Source organism: Lycorma delicatula, chromosome 13 (genome assembly GCF_047948215.1).
Source record: "Lycorma delicatula isolate Av1 chromosome 13, ASM4794821v1, whole genome shotgun sequence".
NCBI classification, from domain to species: Eukaryota; Metazoa; Arthropoda; class Insecta; order Hemiptera; family Fulgoridae; genus Lycorma; species Lycorma delicatula.
Window position 1 is genome coordinate 27087230 of NC_134467.1, and position 18763 is coordinate 27105992.

The 18763-nt window shown below is 31.2% G+C and overlaps 1 protein-coding gene across 1 annotated transcript in view; it reads right to left on the reverse strand.

The window, feature by feature from the left end:
- Positions 1-18212, reverse strand: part of LOC142333698 (gamma-glutamyl hydrolase A-like) — a 30127-nt gene extending 11915 nt beyond the window's left edge. Inside the window, exons 1-2 of the mRNA XM_075381126.1 lie at positions 18032-18212; positions 9796-9980 (exon numbers count right to left, since the gene is read on the reverse strand). Coding sequence (XP_075237241.1) covers positions 9796-9980; positions 18032-18067 — 221 coding nt within the window. The 5' untranslated portion in view covers positions 18068-18212. The remainder of the gene's footprint in view (positions 1-9795; positions 9981-18031) is intronic.
- Between the last annotated feature and the right edge of the window lie 551 nt (positions 18213-18763).

The window sequence follows — 18763 nt, forward strand, 5'->3', positions numbered from 1 at the left end:
TTCTATTATAAGATTCTGTTAATTTAGAATTTTGTTAAAAACAAATACATGTTAAATATATGTAATACGCAATAGATATACAATAATAGATAATAAAGATAATAGATAATAAGCGTTCCATATAATAGCAAAAAAAAGAAAATTTGTTACAAAATTAACCCGCTCGATGTCATTTATTAAACAACGAATAATCATAAGAATTTTATTATTTCTGTAAATATGATATGTATTACACTTAAATGAAATCGGGCCGGTAAGAGTTTTGTTACAAATTTTTCTGTTTTTTACTTGTTATATGGAACGCTTAAACATTGTTTATTATCTTTTTTTTTTTTTGTCTTCAGTCATTTGACTGGTTTGATGCAGCTCTCCAAGATTCCCTATCTAGTGCTAGTCGTTTCATTTCAGTATACCCTCTACATCCTACATCCCCAACAATTTGTTTTACATACTCCAAACGTGGCCTGCCTACACAATTTTTCCCTTCTACCTTATTATTAAATTTTAATTTATGTACCCCAAAATTTTCCTTAACTTTCCTGTATGCTCCGTCTATTTTACCAATGTTCATTTCTCTTTCCACTTCTGAACACTTTTCTTTAATCCACTCTTCTTTCGCCAGTTTGCACTTCCTGTTTATAGCATTTCTTAATTGCCGATAGTTCCTTTTACTTTCTTCATCACTAGCATTCTTATATTTTCTACGTTCATCCATCAGCTGCAATATATGGTCTGAAACCCAAGGTTTTCTACCGGTTCTCTTTATTCCGCCTAAGTTTGCTTCTGCTGATTTAAGAATTTCCTTTTTAACATTCTCCCATTCTTCTTCTACATTTTCTACCTTATCTTTTTTACTCAGACCTCTTGCGATGTCCTCCTCAAAAATCTTCTTTACCTCCTCTTCCTCAAGCTTCTCTAAATTCCACCGATTCATCTGACACCTTTTCTTCAGGTTTTTAAACCCCAATCTACATTTCATTATCACCATATTATGGTCGCTATCAATGTCTGCTCCAGGGTAAGTTTTGCAGTCAACGAGTTGATTTCTAAATCTTTGCTTAACCATGATATAATCTATCTGATACCTTGCAGTATCGCCTGGCTTTTTCCAAGTGTATATTCTTCTATTATAATTTTTAAATCGGGTGTTGGCAATTACTAAATTATACTTCGTGCAAAACTCTATAAGTCGGTCCCCTCTTTCATTCCTTTTGCCCAGCCCGTATTCACCCACTATATTTCCTTCCTTGCCTTCTCCAATGCTTGCATTCCAATCTCCAACTATTATTAAATTTTCATCTCCTTTTACGTGTTTAATTGCTTCATCAATCTCTTCGTATACACACTCTACCTCATCATCATCATGGGCGCTTGTAGGCATATAGACGTTAACAATCGTTGTCGGTTTAGGTTTTGATTTTATCCTTATTACAATGATTCTATCGCTATGCGTTTTGAAATACTCCACTCTCCTCCCTATCTTCTTGTTCATCACGAAACCTACTCCTGCCTGCCCATTATTTGACGCTGAGTTAATTACTCTAAAATCACCTGACCAAAAGTCGCCTTCCTCTTCCCACCGAACCTCACTAATTCCTATTATATCCACATTTGTCCTACCCATTTCCTTTTTTAAATTTTCTAGCCTACCAACCTTTTTTAAGCTTCTAACATTCCACGCTCCGACTCGTAGAATGTTATTTTTTAATTTTCTGGTGACCCCTTCCTTAGTAGTCCCCACCCGGAGATCCGAACGGGGGACTATTTTACCTCCGGAATATTTTACCAAGGAAGGCGCCTCCATTATTGCTATGTGAAAATGCAGAGAGCCACATTTTCTTGGAAAAAAAACAGCTGTAGTTTTCCATTGCTTTCAGCTGCGCAGTACTCAGAGGACTGAGTGATGTTGATACGGCCGTTTAAGTCGTCCTGACTCATGCCCCTAACAACTACTGAAAGAGCTGCTGCCCTCTTTCAGGAATCATTCCTTAGTCTGGCTCTCAACAGATACCTCTCCGATATGGTTGCACATTCGGTCCAGCTACTCTGTATCCCTGAGCACTCAAGCCCCCTCACCAACGGCAAGGTCTCATGATTCATAGAGGAGGGTTTATTATCTATTATTGTATATATCTATTGCCTATTAAATATATTTAACATGTATTTTTTTAAAGAATATTCTAAATTAATAACAGATTTTGATGATAGAAATGTAGTGTCTTACCTTTATTGATTATCGTTTTGTTAAAACAGTTTTATTTATATCACAGAAAGTTTTGTTTTTTTGAGCGGAAGAAATGATATCTACGAGAATTTTACCGTACGGTTTACAATTGCATTGTAATTTTTTTTGCATATCACTGCGTTTTGTTAGATTATTCTTTTTTTTTTTTTATGTATTTCTGATTATTACCTTATGGATTTATTATTAAAATTTTTTGCCTTAGAACAAATAAACTGAGTTTTACGGCCATTTTTTTTGTTGATAGTCATATCATTCATTTCGTACCATATTTTCTTTTTTAATAAAACTATTATAATGACCTTTACGAATCGAAAATCCGTGATGAAATATTGCACTTATTATTTTGTAAGTTATTATAATAATCCGTGAGGGCGGTAAATGAAATTACCGCCCTGTAATCTGAGATACGGTAGAGGACATGTCTTGTTTATAGGTCTAATTTTTATATTTTTATTTTGATTAAAATATAACTACCATAAATTGTTTTTCATATTGTATGAACTACATTTAACTGAACACCATCAAAAACAACGGCAAAAAATTAACGATCACTAGTTACGTAATGTAAATAATTAACAAAAAAAAGAGACAGTTAAACGGCAAAAACAATAGAATAGAATCAGAATTTAATGCGTAGGAATTTCCATCGCTATGAGTGTCATTTTCTTTAATTAAAATTACACCTATCATTTGTATGAATCATCGTTTGTAATCCGTCCATCGTTTTTTAAAAAAGTTGTCTAAGGTTACCTCTAGCGAAGCGATAATGTCTTTTACATCATCGTTTCAACTTGTTGCCAATATCCAACGCATAAGGAACATCCATTGAAGAATCATCTGCAAACTTCGATTCAGTTAACGAAATTCTGCGTCATTTTCCTCCCTCTATTTGATAACGCTTCGGGCACCGTTCTCCAACTATAATAGTATACAACCCGATTCGTCTGTGTTTTTCTTAATTTATTGGTGAAGGAACAATGTTAGAAGCATTGTTCACACATGGCATTTTTCACACACGCTACAAATCATTCATATCTCATCCTCTGAAGTAATGTTTAACTGTGGACTCGGAGGTTAAACAAAAAAAAAAAAAAAAAAAGAAAAAAATTACTTTGTAATTAAGTGTAACCCTCGATTTTTATCGTTAAATTCGATTTTACCAATCGAATTTATTTCTATTTATTCCTTTTTTAATAAAACTAGTATAATCTCTTGTAAACTATTTTTTTTTTTTTTTTTATAAAGAAGAGCTGGGAATTAAAACAATTGTTTATCTTCAGTTCTTTCATTTATGTAAGAGCGTTTACTATTAAAACAAGCTGTAGTATTTTTCTTTTAAATTCTATTATTTCAAGTACATTATCATGTTTTTGTACGCTACCTAGTATTATTAACTACTGCTATCTAGCGGTGCAATTCGTAAAGGTACATTAAAAAAATGAATAAAATGACATATCAAGCCCTGCGGTTCATCAGATAGAAAAAAAGTGTTGTCTAACAAAATTCAAGGTATTTTTTTGAAAGAAAGTATTCTTTATTACTAATCTAATTGAACTGAAATATAATATTTTCAAGCTTATTTGTTTTCGTCATTTTAATTTCACTGTTATGTTAGGTCATGTTTATAACTGTAAACGTAGTAGATTGACTTCGTCACTTCTTACCGACGAAGTTCTAACGTACTAGTGATCATTTAGAAAATTATTATAAAACAGACACATATTTATTACTGAAAATATGTTTTAGGTTTAATATACAGTGTTCAACAAAGTAAAGGAGAAACTTATAAGGTATGTTCTATTGGTGAAAATAATGAAAAAAGTTCATATAAACATAGGTCTAGAAATAGGTCATTTTCGAGTTACGACTAACGAAATATTTCACCCGGATTTCAACTCTTCTAATAAAAAGAAACCCTACTGTAATTTTTGGACTCAAATTAAGGAGTAAAGTTGGTGTTTCCTTATATAATTTGAGCTGTGAAGTAAGATAAAACAACTTCCAGAATTGTAACTCCGATAGTTTTTATGGTATCGGACGTAAAACACGAAATTCGGTATCGAAAAATAAGTTTTTTACTTGTCGTACAAGGAAGTATTGTAATTGCGAAAAATCAGGCCCTAGAATCGTCAATGGAAAATATACAGAGTGTTCCATATAAAACGCAACCCAACCTTATATTGGTAGGTATTGTGTAAATGTAAATGCAATTTTTATTATTACCATCCATTACCTTACATTTAGAGTTAATGTTAGAAGTGGCCGCCATCTTCTTGAATACAAGCTTCAATTCTTTTTACAGCGTTTCTTGCAACCTCTTTCAAAGTTTGTGGCTGGATATTTAATACAGCTTGTTCAATATTGACTTTCTATCGTTCAAGTGTTCGTGGTTTGTTGCTGTATGCTTTTTCTTTGAGGTAACCCCGTAGAAAAAAATCCGCCACAGTCAAATCTGGAGATCTTGGTGGCCACAAGCTTCGACCGATAACACAATTACCAAAGAATTCCTCGACGAAATCAGAAGTTGAACCTGCGTAGTGCGATGTCGCACCGTCATGTTGTAGCCGGCAGAGTCTGTCTTCCTCTTCCAAGAGTGCGATGAACCGAAATAAAATATCCTGGTATCGTTCTGCATTAATGGTGTACTCGAAAAAAATAGGACCGATTATTTTCTTCCGCGATATCACGCACCACACGCCCGACTTCTGCGGGTGTAATTGTTTTTCGTGATAAACGTGGGGATTTTCAGCGCTCCAAATTCTACTGTTTTGGCTGTTTACGTAGCCATCCGAATAAAACCGTGCTTCATCTGTGAAAAATAACGAATCCATAACGTTAATTCGCTTGCGCAGAAATCGACGGAACCGTTGACAATATTGTAGCCGTTTTTCTTTGTCGGGCTCAAGAAGTCGATGAACTGTTTGAATGCGATAAGGTCGTAATTGTAATTGTTTCGTCGCCCGACGAACAGTCGATTTAGACAAATTAATTTCAGCAGACAAACGTCTGATCGATTTATTTGGCGAGATGAGTAATCGGTCTTTGATTTCAGCTACCGTATCTGTATTCAATACTGACGGAGATCTTTTGTGTTCCTTGTTATTAACAGAACCGGTCTCTCTAAATTTTGCGACTAACCTTAATACTGATGTTTTGTTAGGAGCTGGTATATCCGGGTACTTATGGCGAAACAAATCTTGCACTACAACCGCTGATTTCGTACTGAAGTACGACTCGACAATGAAAATACGTTCATCTAGCGAAAACACCATCTTGTCTCAAGCAATACACTGCACGTTATGATTCCATTGTTGTTACTATCGGTAGTGTTCTACTGCGTCACCGCGATGTTCAGATGTTGGACGAGTCCATTTCAGTAACGAGTAGGGGAGTAAGCTTACTTTTGAAATTTCATGGATGAGTGATTGATGGGTTGCGTTTTATATGGGTATAAGTTTAAAAATTCAGAAGAAATTTCCAGAGATTTTAAGAAATAGAAAGTTCAATAAGAAAAAAAAAATTCAATTTTATTAATATCAATAAAGAATGGATGAGAACAGATTAAATAACCGGTTATATACATACTTTAAAGACAGAAAAACAAAAATTGCAAGGTTTAAAGAAGTTGACAAGGATTTCTAAGAAGAAATAACTGAAAGTCGAAACACATTTAGAAAACTAATAGAGGAGTCTAATTTTCTAGAAAAGACGAAACCTAAAAATTAAAATCGAATAAAGAGAGAAAAGAAAAACACAAGGAAAGAACGAAACAATTTTAAAGCTGTATAAAGTGATCCTTAGATGGTCAAATCGGAAGAAAAGAAATATAAATATTTTAAATTGTTACACGTGTGTAAGCCGTGCATCAGAAACAAACCGCGTGACGAGAAAGTCCTACAAGTGTTTGTCAGCTTTTTTCTTCATCGATTCCGATCAAATTTATATCGTGGTATACCGTGATACAATTAAAACAATTGCTGGGATAGTACTTTATATTATACTTGTAATATTATATCAACCCATTTTTTTTTTTTTAGATGTTTACATAATTTGTAAAATTCCTAAAAGAACAGAATAAAATATTTAGTTATGTAACATCAGTAAGGAGTTAAATTAGTTTCAATATAATTTTATTAGCTATTATCTGGTTAAAGTCATTTAAAAGTCGTAAACAAATAAAAATAATCAAGACTCATTCAGAATAAATATGTAATGTAATTTATTAGATTAAAGTTCGGTTAAGTATGCACATAATTATATTTTTAAATAATAAAATCAATTAATGAGGGTTATTTTTTATTTTATTTTTTTTATGTAATAAATTATAATTATCAGCGTTACATAATACATATAACTGATGTATTATCATAATATACAAAATGCTGAGTAATAATATATTTTATATATAAATATATATACATATGTATTAATTTGTATTTATGTTACAATAGATTACCATTTCGTAACTTTTAAATTTGTCTTTTTCAAATATTACAAAAAATGAAATCCATACATTGTTAACAGTTTTTTTGTAACTATATATATATATCACCATAATTAGGTAGTTTTAAATAACTAAAAACAAATATATATATATATATATATATATATATATATATTATAAATACATAAAATATCCTGTTCGGCACGGCGGAAGGCGGAGGTAGATTTCACCGGTATTAAATAAGGGATAAAAAAGATTTCCACTTTAAAGTTAAGAAAAACTTCAAATTTACTAAATACGACAATTGTTGCATGTGAAAAAAGTTTCACATGTTTAGCATACAAGTAGTCCATCTTCTTACAATTCCAGCAATATTTTGGTCATCCCTTGCCGTAAGGGTTGGTCATATCAAAAATTGTTTTACACAAAAGTTTTAGGTAATGTTTAGAGGAATAACGACCACTTTAAACCGATTCGATACTGTGCCTATTAAGGGTGGTATGATAAAAAAATCATACCACCCGAAGACAAAAAAGTCTTCGAAAACCCATTTTTTCCACCCCATGGACCAATGGTCAGTGATATCAAATATTTTAGCTTGATAAGTTTTAGGGTCTTATCCAAAGAATAGTAGGGACTTTAAACGAATTCGATATTTTATTAATAAGAAAGTTATAGCGATATTTTGTTTTTTTCTGTTTTCTTTGGTTTTAGTCATCCCTTGCCGTAAGGGTTGGTCATATCAAAAATTATTTCAGACAGAAGGGTAGTCCGATTTTGCCCATTAACGAACTCGACCAAGATTTTGGGTTCTTATATTTTATGTATCAATTTGAAAGTGACTAGCGCAAAATTACGGCAGTTATCGTGTTCACAAAAAAGTGAAATATATATATACTAGAAGACCCGGCAATGCTTCGCTATTGCTAGATTTGAATATATATATATATATATATATATATATATATATATAATGAGAGAGAAAGAGAGAGAGAGTTTAAATGAATACAATTGAAAATTTGATAAAAAAATTAAAAACTGAACATTACGGAACTTCACAAATTTTACCTTTCACTTATTTTCCTTTCCTTTTTCCCTTTTCTTTTCCACCTTTTCCCCTTTTTCCCTTTTGCCCGCTCGTAAATCGGTCCATTAGTTTTTTGGTCTTTAGCGGACACAGATACGAACATGTGTTTTATATATATATATATATATATATATATATATATATATATATATATATATAGAATAAAAAAGACTGTTTGTATATTTGTTTGTTTTTTTCATAAATATCTCTACACCGGCCCCACCTAGCGTGTATAGTTTTTGCAAAAATATTTCTTTTCACGTAACTAATATTTATATTCTGAATATGAGACAAATCGGACCATAAATACAATTTTTCTAAATATCTCAACCCCAGCGCCAACTAGCGGGTCCAAACTAATTCAGAAACCTTCCCTGGCATGCGTCCAACCATTCCCCATAGTTTCATCGCTATCGGATGAACGGTTTAGAAAATCATAAGAGACATACAGTCAGACAAACATTCATTTATATATATATATATATATATATAAACTTTTGAACTGACTGTGGTTTTAGGGTCTGGGGGATGTGAAACGCAAAAATATGTTGAAATTTTCCGAAGTCGAATCATGGTACTCATTACAATGGATAGTTTTCTTATTAAATTTACCTAATTAATACTTAAAAAATAGCTGACAACTAAGTTGAAATATTTTCCTGATATTGGTTATTTATTCTTATATAGTGTAAAAACAATAACACAAAATATTTAATTTTTTGACCTTTACTTTTGAACAATATTTAGTATTTTTTGAAAGGTAGCTCATTTTTGAAATTTTCTCGTTTAGAGATTTATATAAGTCCATATACTGAGCCATAATGAAAGATACCCTCCATGGGGCAGTTTTGGTCACCACGACACCCCTTCCGTACATATAGCCCTTATGGGCTTTACCGGAGATCATTTTCAAAATCTCGGCAAAAGGCATCTCTCAGCCGTGTTCTTGCTTCATTCAGGATGCCACCGATCTAAATGCCACGTGATATTCACATAGGTGTACTACTATCAGTAAGTGCTCTCAAAAAAAAGAAAATGAAACACATCTCAACTAAGTCTTAAATAAGACTGAATAACAAAAATAAGGAACTGAAATTCATTACCTACCGGAAAGGTAAAGAGTTGAGTTCAACACGCAACAAAAAAGAATATGAGAAAAACAAACATAACAAAAGTACATGAATAAAAAACAACAAAAACTGAAACAGAAAGTGGGAAAGCCCAAGCGACACCCTAGATCACTTCAGTAATCCTTTCTTTTGCCGAGTAATTTTTGAAGTTTTCCGCTATAACCCATTCAAAAGCCGGACTATTAACAGCTTTCAGGGCTACTAAAAATTGACAGTTGCATCGGTGTCGTTCAAGAACTGAAAGAAGTAAACCCCGGAAAAGGTTTAAAACATTGTCGTCGGTATTGTTCTGTTGTTGATGGTAACGGTATTGAAAGTTTGGATCTTGTTTATTTCAGTGATGAGGCACAGTTTCACTCGGATGGTTATAATAAATCCTGGAAATATAAATGGCTATGTTAAACTGAAAAAAGAAGAACTCAAAAAAGTCAAAAATTATAGAAAAAGACTGTCTAGATCGAAAATAATACAGAAAGAAAATTTTTGAATTAAAGGCGCCGAATGTCGGTGAAATAAAAACCTCAGAGAAGAATGGAGTGAAGAAAGAAGAATTAAATAGTCTGAAAAAATGAAGAACTTCATTCTTTCAACATTGTGGCTGAGTAGGTTGCGTGTCAGCATTTCGTGCGGTGGTTCCGAATTCGAATCCCGATCACACATGGCATCTTTTAATTCGGTACCAATTTCCATCGGGCTAATGACTATAGCTGTTGATTCCCGTTCTTTCATAATAAAAAAAAAAATTCTGGAAGAAAAAGAAAAACTCCACGTATTTTCTTAGTCCTTGAAGAATATTTCCCGGAGAAAAGAAATGGCATCAACATAAATGGTTATAAAAATTGATATTTTTTTTATATGACCAACGAAGCAATTTTAGTTATTAAATTACCTGTAATATACTTCAGTCCTGTTAATAAATATCGGTACAACTCTTGCACCTGCTGATTCTAAAGCTTTAACATAAGCAGCTGGAATAAAACTTTTACTATTATCTCCAGGATTTACTTCTTGAGCTATAACACCGATAATTGGTCTGCCATTTTTAACAGCTAGTAATCCTTTTAGTGTCAAAATCTAAAAAAAAAAAAAAAAAAACAAAAAACAATAATAAATAAATATTTTATTCTGATCGGTACATATACAGAATGATTCAGGAGGATAAGGAAATACTTTGACAACTCATTCTAGAGGCTAAAAATAAGAAAAAAGTTTATACAAACATAGGTCCGAAAACGCTTTGTTAACGAGTTATACAGGATGAAAGATTTCGCCCGAGTTTCAGTTCCTCCGGGTAAAGGCTTTCTGAAATTCTGGGAAGGTCAATTAAGGAGCAAATTTAATTGTTTCTTATGGTTTTTGAGCTGGGAAATCGAAAAAAATAGGTCACAGAATTGTATCTCTCTTAGTTTCTAAGATATTCCATTTAAAATCTCATAAATATGGTAAAAAACACATTTTTTTTACGTTTGACGTACAATAACGTTGTTAAACAAATAAAATTTTAAACATGTCGACTTTTATTAACAACAAAACCGACGAAAAGTTAGAAGAAAATGTTACAAAAAAGAAAACAGATGTGTCTAGTTGGTACAATAATTTTAGAGCCACGGAAAACAAGTTGGCAACACTGATTTTTTTCATCATAATTTGTTTAAATACTACTCATTGTTGTCAGTTAATTGTGGTAATAAAATAACCTTTCGCTGATCAATCGTGTTTGCAGTATTACGTCGAATTCTCATCGTAAAAATGTCAGAAAACTGCTAATTTTGAGTAATTTTGTATTCATTTTACAGTGTATGAAAATCAAATCTGTTAAAAAAATCGGTTACGGAATATCGACATAGGTATCCTGGTCGTGTTGTACCAAATCGTAAAGTAAAGTCCGTTGGATTATTGTTTGTGGAGATGATTGAAAAATGAGGTTTACAAGCAAAAAGTAGATAGACGCGATGAACTGATTGCTCGCATTCTCAACGCTGCAGATATAATCAAGGAACACAAAGATACCGTTAGACTGGGAACACAAAATCTAGTACAACGCGTTGAAAAGTGCATTGAATACAACGGTGGAATTTTTGAAAGTTATTAAATCACATGAAATACTGCTTGTAAGCAGCATTTTATCATTATCATAAAAAAAAAGTATTCTTTCTTCCTCCAGTTATTTTCTACTGTACATAACGAAAAAGTTTTTTCAATCTGTTAAAAATTAATCTATTTTGTTGTTAATAAAAGTCGACATGTTTAAAATTTTATTTGTTTTCTGTTGACATTATTTACATCAATCTTCGTATAATTAAATTCTCTACAATTTATATTTAAAAAATGTATGTATTTTTGCCAATTTAACAACGTTATTGTACGTCAATTTAAAAAAATGTGTTTTTTGACCCTATTTTTAACGTTTTAAATGACATATCTTAGAAACTAAAAGAGATGTAGTTCTGGGACCTATTTTTTTCGATTTCCCAGCTCAAAAACCATAAGAAACAATTGAATTTGCTCCTTAATTGACCTTCACAGAATTTCAGAAAGCGTTAATTTACCCGGAAGAACTAAAACTCGGGCGAAATCATTCACCCTGTATAATTCGCTGATGAAGCGTTTTCGGACCTATGTTTATATGATTTTTTTTTTATTTTTAGCCTCTAGAATGAGTTTTCAAAGTATTGCCCTATCCTCCTGAATCACTCTGTATATAATATAATATAATATAATATAATATTATATTATATAATGTATCCTACGCTACTAAATGGCATTTGTATGTGTGTCCGATTCCCTTAGCTTAGCACCGGAATGTACCGATGACTAGCGGAAAATCCCGATTCGTTACTATCAATTTCTAGAGTTAAGTTTATAATTTATCTTTCATTACATTTTCATCACTCAAAAAAAAAAAATTGTTACACGAGAGGTAATCAATTTTGGACACCTAATAATCCCATTCCCAGATGCCGTCCGCCAGGGCAACCCGCCTGGAGGGCCTAGCTGCTGGGCGTGCCTATGGCACACCCTGCAGTTGGTATATAATATTATGTAATTCATATTATAATAATAATACGAAATACGTTTTTAAAATAACAACCGTTTTCATTTAGAGAGGAAACAAAGATTAAACATCACGTAATGGCATCTGTAGCAAGGCAATAGATGTAGTTACTCAGTACACATGCTCGAAACGGCGACAACCGCGCTGCAGCGGACATACATCGAGTTACAAAGGATCAAACTGAAAAAAAACATAGTTTTTATCAAGATGATAAGATGATGGATTTGCCATCATTTTTCGCGATACGTTATTACATTAAAATCAGGTATCACATGACTTTTTTCTAAAAAAAAAGTTTTATTCAATTTTGAGAATCCAATATCGCGGACAAAAATTTAAATTGTAATTTAAAGTAGTAAATTAGTAACTACGTAGATCCGTACTTAATATTACCTCCTTGTATCCCTTAGTTTTGAAATATGAAGCCGTTTTCATACTTTAATATCATCGTGGATATGTTAAATAATATGAGAGAGTAATTCAACGTCCAGTAAAAAACTAATGAAGGTAAATTAATTAAAATTTATATATACGTTCTTCTAACGGGGTAAGTCCACACTAAAAAAATATTTTTTTTTGAAATTTCGAGTATAAAGTAGAGTAACAATGAAATTTACTTTTTTTTTTAATCTCTTGGTAACAAATAAAAATATCAAATTAATTTTTGGTATAATTTTCATGTGAATATTTAAAAACCAATTTATAAATTTTTCGAAATTTGACCTTGAAAAGAGTGAAGAGTAATACAAAAATTCTTTAAAAATGATTGCAAATTTTCCCCATTTTTGAATATATTAAACGAGATATTCAGTAGATTAGGGGCTTGGGAATAACTTTCAGATAAATATCTAAAAACAATTTTCGAGTATTTTTATATTTCGATCTTTTAAGGGGTGTAATAGTGTATGGCACGGCGGCTTTAGACAACACAGTCACTGTTAGCGTCACGATTGGCGCACCTGTCTCCGATTACTTGACTAAAAAAACATAAAATAGAAAAAAAAATTGATCTAGACGGGAAATCCAAGAAATTATATCTGGTTACCAGATGTTATTAATATATAAATGAGGATGTAATTGTGGTTAAATTATTAGAATATAACAGGGAAAAGAATGGAAAATTAGCAATAAATAATAAAATGCATCGTAATTATTTTTGTAAGATTAATTTATTTAATTATTAAACTTGTCCCCTAAATTCGAGAATATTTAAGGGGTGATAATAAATAAAACAATAAATAATATTTGGGTAGACTTTAGAGGTGATAAAATTTAAATAACCACATGATGATTAAACGTTTCACCTATCTCTTAAAAAAAATATTATGCATCATCTCTCCTCAAACATTTTAAAATAATTTTGTTACAAATTTCGAGTATATACATCTTTTGATTTTAATTATTTTTTCTATTATAATTTAATAAAATATACAGAGTGATTCACGAAGAATGTAACAAACTTTCACCGCATGTTCTATTGGTGAAAATAAAGAAGAAACTTCATATAAACATAAATTCGGAAACGCTTCGTTTGCGAGTAATGGCTGGCGAATTTAATTTTACTTAATTATATTATCCTTAAAAAATATTGTTTGAATTGATAATTATAATAATTTATGTAACAATTTAATAGTATAATAATTTTTTATAAAATTTATTTAAAATATAATTTTTCTAAATTCAAAAAATCCCTTTTGACACGCCTTTAGGTGTGACGAAAGAGATTTTTCATCGTTGCTAAGTAGGGGATGAAAAAGACTTCCATCTTAAAGATGAAAAACTTCAAATCTACTCAATACGATAATGGTTGCATGTGAAAAAAGTTTCATATGTTTAGCATACGACAAACTCCATCTTCTTACAATTCCAGAAACATTTTAGTCATCCCTTACAGTAAGGGTTGGTCATATCAAAAATTGTTTCACATAAACGTTTTACATAATGTTTAGAGGACTAACCGTACTTTAAACCGATTTGATACTGTGCCTATTAAGGGATGTATGATTTCTTTAATCTACGAAATTTAATTTTTTCCACCTCCTGGGCCAATGGTTGGTGATATTAAAAAACTTACTTAGGTAATTTTTAGGCCCTTATCCAAAAAAAAATAATAGGAATTTTAAACGAATTCGATATTTTAGTTAAAAGCCCCCCATTTCCATCACCAAGGTCCGATTTTGCCCGTTAACGAATTCGATTAAGATTTTGGGTCGTTATATTTTAAGTATAAATTTGAAAGTGATTGGCGCAAAATTACGGCAGTTATCGTGTTTACAAAAAGGTGAAATATAAATATTTATATAAACTTCTGAATTGAGTGGTTTTGAGACCTGGAGGATGTGAAACGCGAAGATATGTCGAAGTTTTTCAGAAGTAGAATCATGGTACCCATTATAATAGGTAGCTTTCTTATGAAATCTACCTAAAAAAGCTGACAAAATATTGCATGATTTTCCTATCTATTACTAATAAAAATTAAATGAGTTAAGAGACAAAAAAATCAAAAAGTCAACCGGTTTTTGTCTAGTGGTAAACTCATCGTAGTAAATCAACTGATTTCGATGTCGATGTTCTCAGGTTCAAATCCTAATAAAGGACTGTAAAAAAAAGTCCTAATGAAAGTTTTTATTAGGATTTGAATATTAGATCATCGTGGATACCGGTGTTCTTTGGCGGTTCCGTTTCAATTAACCACACGTCTCAGGAATGATCAACCTGAAGTGGTTCAAGACTACACAATTACCGGCAAAGTTACATTACACTGATAAGTCGTAATTATTTTAATTGTTGATACGACTATAAATAAACGTATTTTTAAAGAAAAACACTATACTATATATATATGTACTCTTTTAGAGGTGGGGTATAAATTTTATTAAAACGTTTCCTAAAAATATTCATATATATATATATATATATATAGGTTAAGCTTAACAAATTTGCTTAAATAAAATTTTCTATAAATCTTAACATCTCCTTCAATGAAGATTAAAATGAAAAAAATAAATTTTCAAAATTCTTTTCTGCAATTTTCTGTACGGGATCTATAATTTAAAAATAAAATTGTAAACATTTTTTGACAGTTTTATGTATGAAATACAAATTTCAAAATTTATTTGAAAAATGGAGGTAGAACAAAAGAACAAACAAATATTTTAATTTTAAGAGGTGAGAGTTAATTTTTTTTAAAAACGTTTCTGAATTTTATATATCTATATATAAAAATATGAATGTTTGTCTGTCTGTATATCTCTTATGCCCTCCTAAACCGTTCATCTGATTGCGATGAAACTTTAGCGAGTTGTTACGCGCATACCCGCGAAGGTTTCTGAATTAGTTTGGACCCACTAGGTAGCGCTGGGGTCGAGACATTTCGAAAAAAATTATTTATGGTCCGATTTGCCTCGTATTCAGAATATATGTTACTTAAATGGAATGAAATCCTTCTGCAAAAAATGAACCCCGCTAGATGGCGCTGGGGTTGAGATATTTTGAAAAATTTCATTTATGGTCCGATTTGGTTCATATTCACAATACACATTTGTTATGTAAAAAGACAAATTTTTGCAAAAAACTATAACCCCCGAGGTGATGTCGAAATATTTACGAAACAAACTAATATACAAACAGACTTTCTTCTTCTGCATATATATATATATAAAATGTAATGCTCGTATGTATGTCCGCTATAAAATAAAAACTGCTGGACCGATTTACATGCCGGAAAAACGGAAAAATAAGAAAAGGGGAAAAGGGACAAAGGGGAAAAAGAGATAATGTGAAAGGTTAAATTTTGTGATGTTCCGTAATGTTCATTTTGTTAATGTTTTATCAAAATTTCAATTGTGTTCATTTAATATATATATATATATATATATATATGTATACGTATATACATATATTATTGCAGATGATATAGCAATAATTACAAAAAATGTTGAAGAGGCTAGAGAATCGATAGAGTTACTAGAGGAAATAGCCATAAGGACAGGACTACGGATGTCTTACCAGAAGACGGAATACATGGAATACCAACATCACAAGGAAAAAGAAAAAAACAAAAGGAGGGAATATCAGGAGAGTCGATCGTTTCAAATATCTTGGAGAAATTATTCAAGCTAATGAATGGACTCGATGAGGCAGCTAACAGAGAAAGAACCAGGAAATTAGAAAGAGCATACGGGATAACAAAGAATATCTACAACAAAAAGAGTATATCATACGGATCAAAAATAAGACACTACACTACCGTGCTCAAACCAGAGACGCTCTACGCATCAGAATGTTTGATACTCAAGAAAAAGCATGAACTGAAGGAGATGGAAATACGTGAAAGAAGAATCTTGAGGAAAATATTGGGACCAAGAAAACTAGAAGACGGATCTTACAGACTAAGAAGTAACGAAGAACTTTATAAAGGGAACAACGAACCGCTAACGTCGACAATGAGAAAACGAAGGGTGAAGTTCTACGGTCGTATACTCAGGATGAAGGATGATAGGTTAACGAAGCCTGTCTTTAGTTTTTTAACAAATATGAAAGCGACTACGGATTATTGGGTCGTCGAAATTAAGAAGGATCTCAGCGAACTACAACTGAACGAAGACGATGAGTGTAACAGAACTGAGTTTAGAGATAAAATTAATAAACACATTTTCCGGTAACTTACAGATAAGACAAGAACTGGGAAGCAGTGGACTGATGAACAAAAACAAGTTAAACGAGAAGAAATGAAATTGTACTGGGAAAACAGACGGAAGACATCTGTTGTGCAAAAAGTTCAACGCGATCCAAAGAGACCGTAACTAAGAAAAAAAAAGTATTTGTATATGCATTGTAGGAAAAAAATTCATTTTAATAAAGTTTAATCTAAAACACCTCTGAAGAAAATCAAATTTGTTTTTTTTTTGTGTATCCCCCATCCCCTTAATGTATTTTGAAAAAAAAATTAATATGACCAATGCCCAATATATAGAAGAAATATTTGAGTTAAATTTGAAGAAAATTGGTTTGGTCAATCTTAAGATACAAAACCAAAAATAGAGCGTTACTCATACACATGTTTTTTTCGTCTAGATGAAATATTTGGACCATAAATTCTAAAAATTTACAAAAAAAACGGACAACCCATTTTTTATATGATCAACATACTTTTCCCTTTAATATTTTATTCTAGCTATATTTACTGGGAAAGTTAAAATTAAGTAAATATGAAATTAAAAACGATATTTCAATTTTATTTCTAAAAAGTGAAACTTGGACAATCGGAGTATCTGAGAAGAAAAGGTTAGAAGCTTTTGAAACGTGGTGCTATAGGAGAATGTTAAAAATCAGATGGGTGGATAAAGTGACAAATGAAGAGGTATTGCGGCAAATAGATGAAGAAAGAAGCATTTGGAAAAATATAGTTAAAAGAAGAGACATACTTATAGGCCACATAATAAAGCATCCTGGAATAGTCGCTTTAATATTGGAAGGACAGGTTGAAGGGAAAAATTGTGTAGGCAGGCCACGTTTGGAATATGTAAAACAAATTGTTAGGGATGTAGGATGTAGAGGGTATACTGAAATGAAACGACTAGCACTAGATAGGGAATCTTGGAGAGCTGCATCAAACCAGTCAAATGACTGAAGACAAAAAAAAATTTCTAAAAAAATTTTTAAATTTTATCTTATTAAAAATATCGAAATTTTTGGCGACTTTGTTGTCAGTTTATTTATTATTCTTTAGTTTTTACACAGTAATTTATAATAATACTAATAAAAAATCATTTATTCTTTTTTTTTTACTTTGATAAGTTGTTATTGTAGACTTATAACAGTAATTTTAAAGAAAAATTACTTTATTGCATTACAAATATCTTTAAACATAAATTAATAAACATTGTTTTACAAATTAAAAGACCAAATACTCGTTTATAGTTACTAATAGTAAAAAATGATTAATTTAATTTTTTTTTAAATGCAATATTGACCGGCATTTAAACCTCCAAACTTCAGGATAAAATTATTAATTAATTAACCTAAGATAATTAAAAATAAATAAAACATTAAAAATTCTTTTACTTACGTAAAATAATATAAAAACTAATCCAGTCTGTCTCATTTTTAAGTATTAGTTGACAGTGATGAAAAATATATGCAATTCTAATATGAATTAACGTCCGTTGCTTTAACAAGTCTTCTAACCTTCAACTATACAACTGACTGTAACCTACCAACCGACCTTCCTGATTGCTTGCTTTCGTATATATATATATATATATATATATATATATGAGACAATGACTCAACAAAAGACAAATTTATATATTATTTATCTAGTGTGTGTTCATTAATAATTTACGCATATGTATATGTAAGCCATACTAATTATACAACTAATTAGTTCAACTAAACATTTTTATTACATCAATATCTTAGATAAATTTTATTATTAAATAATTCAATGTTATTCGAGTAAAACATTGTATTTTTGTTACTAAATTCTGTTCTTCCATAGATTAATTATTAAAAAAAATCAATTATTTATTTAAATTCTTTGAAATCGAGGGTAAGGTTAAATAAATATATATTTATTTATTTAGCCAGGCTAGTATATATATATATATATATATATAGTTTTTTTTTGTTTTTCAACACCCCCGCAAGGCAACCAAACCCCGCCGTTAGACACAACACAGTCACCTCAAAGTATCGTGGCAGCAGTCTGTGCCCTACCTAACTTACCCCTTAATGGGGGTACTTTTAGCCTCACAGGAACATACCGACTTCCTCTTCTGGACAGCCGACACGCCTCTCT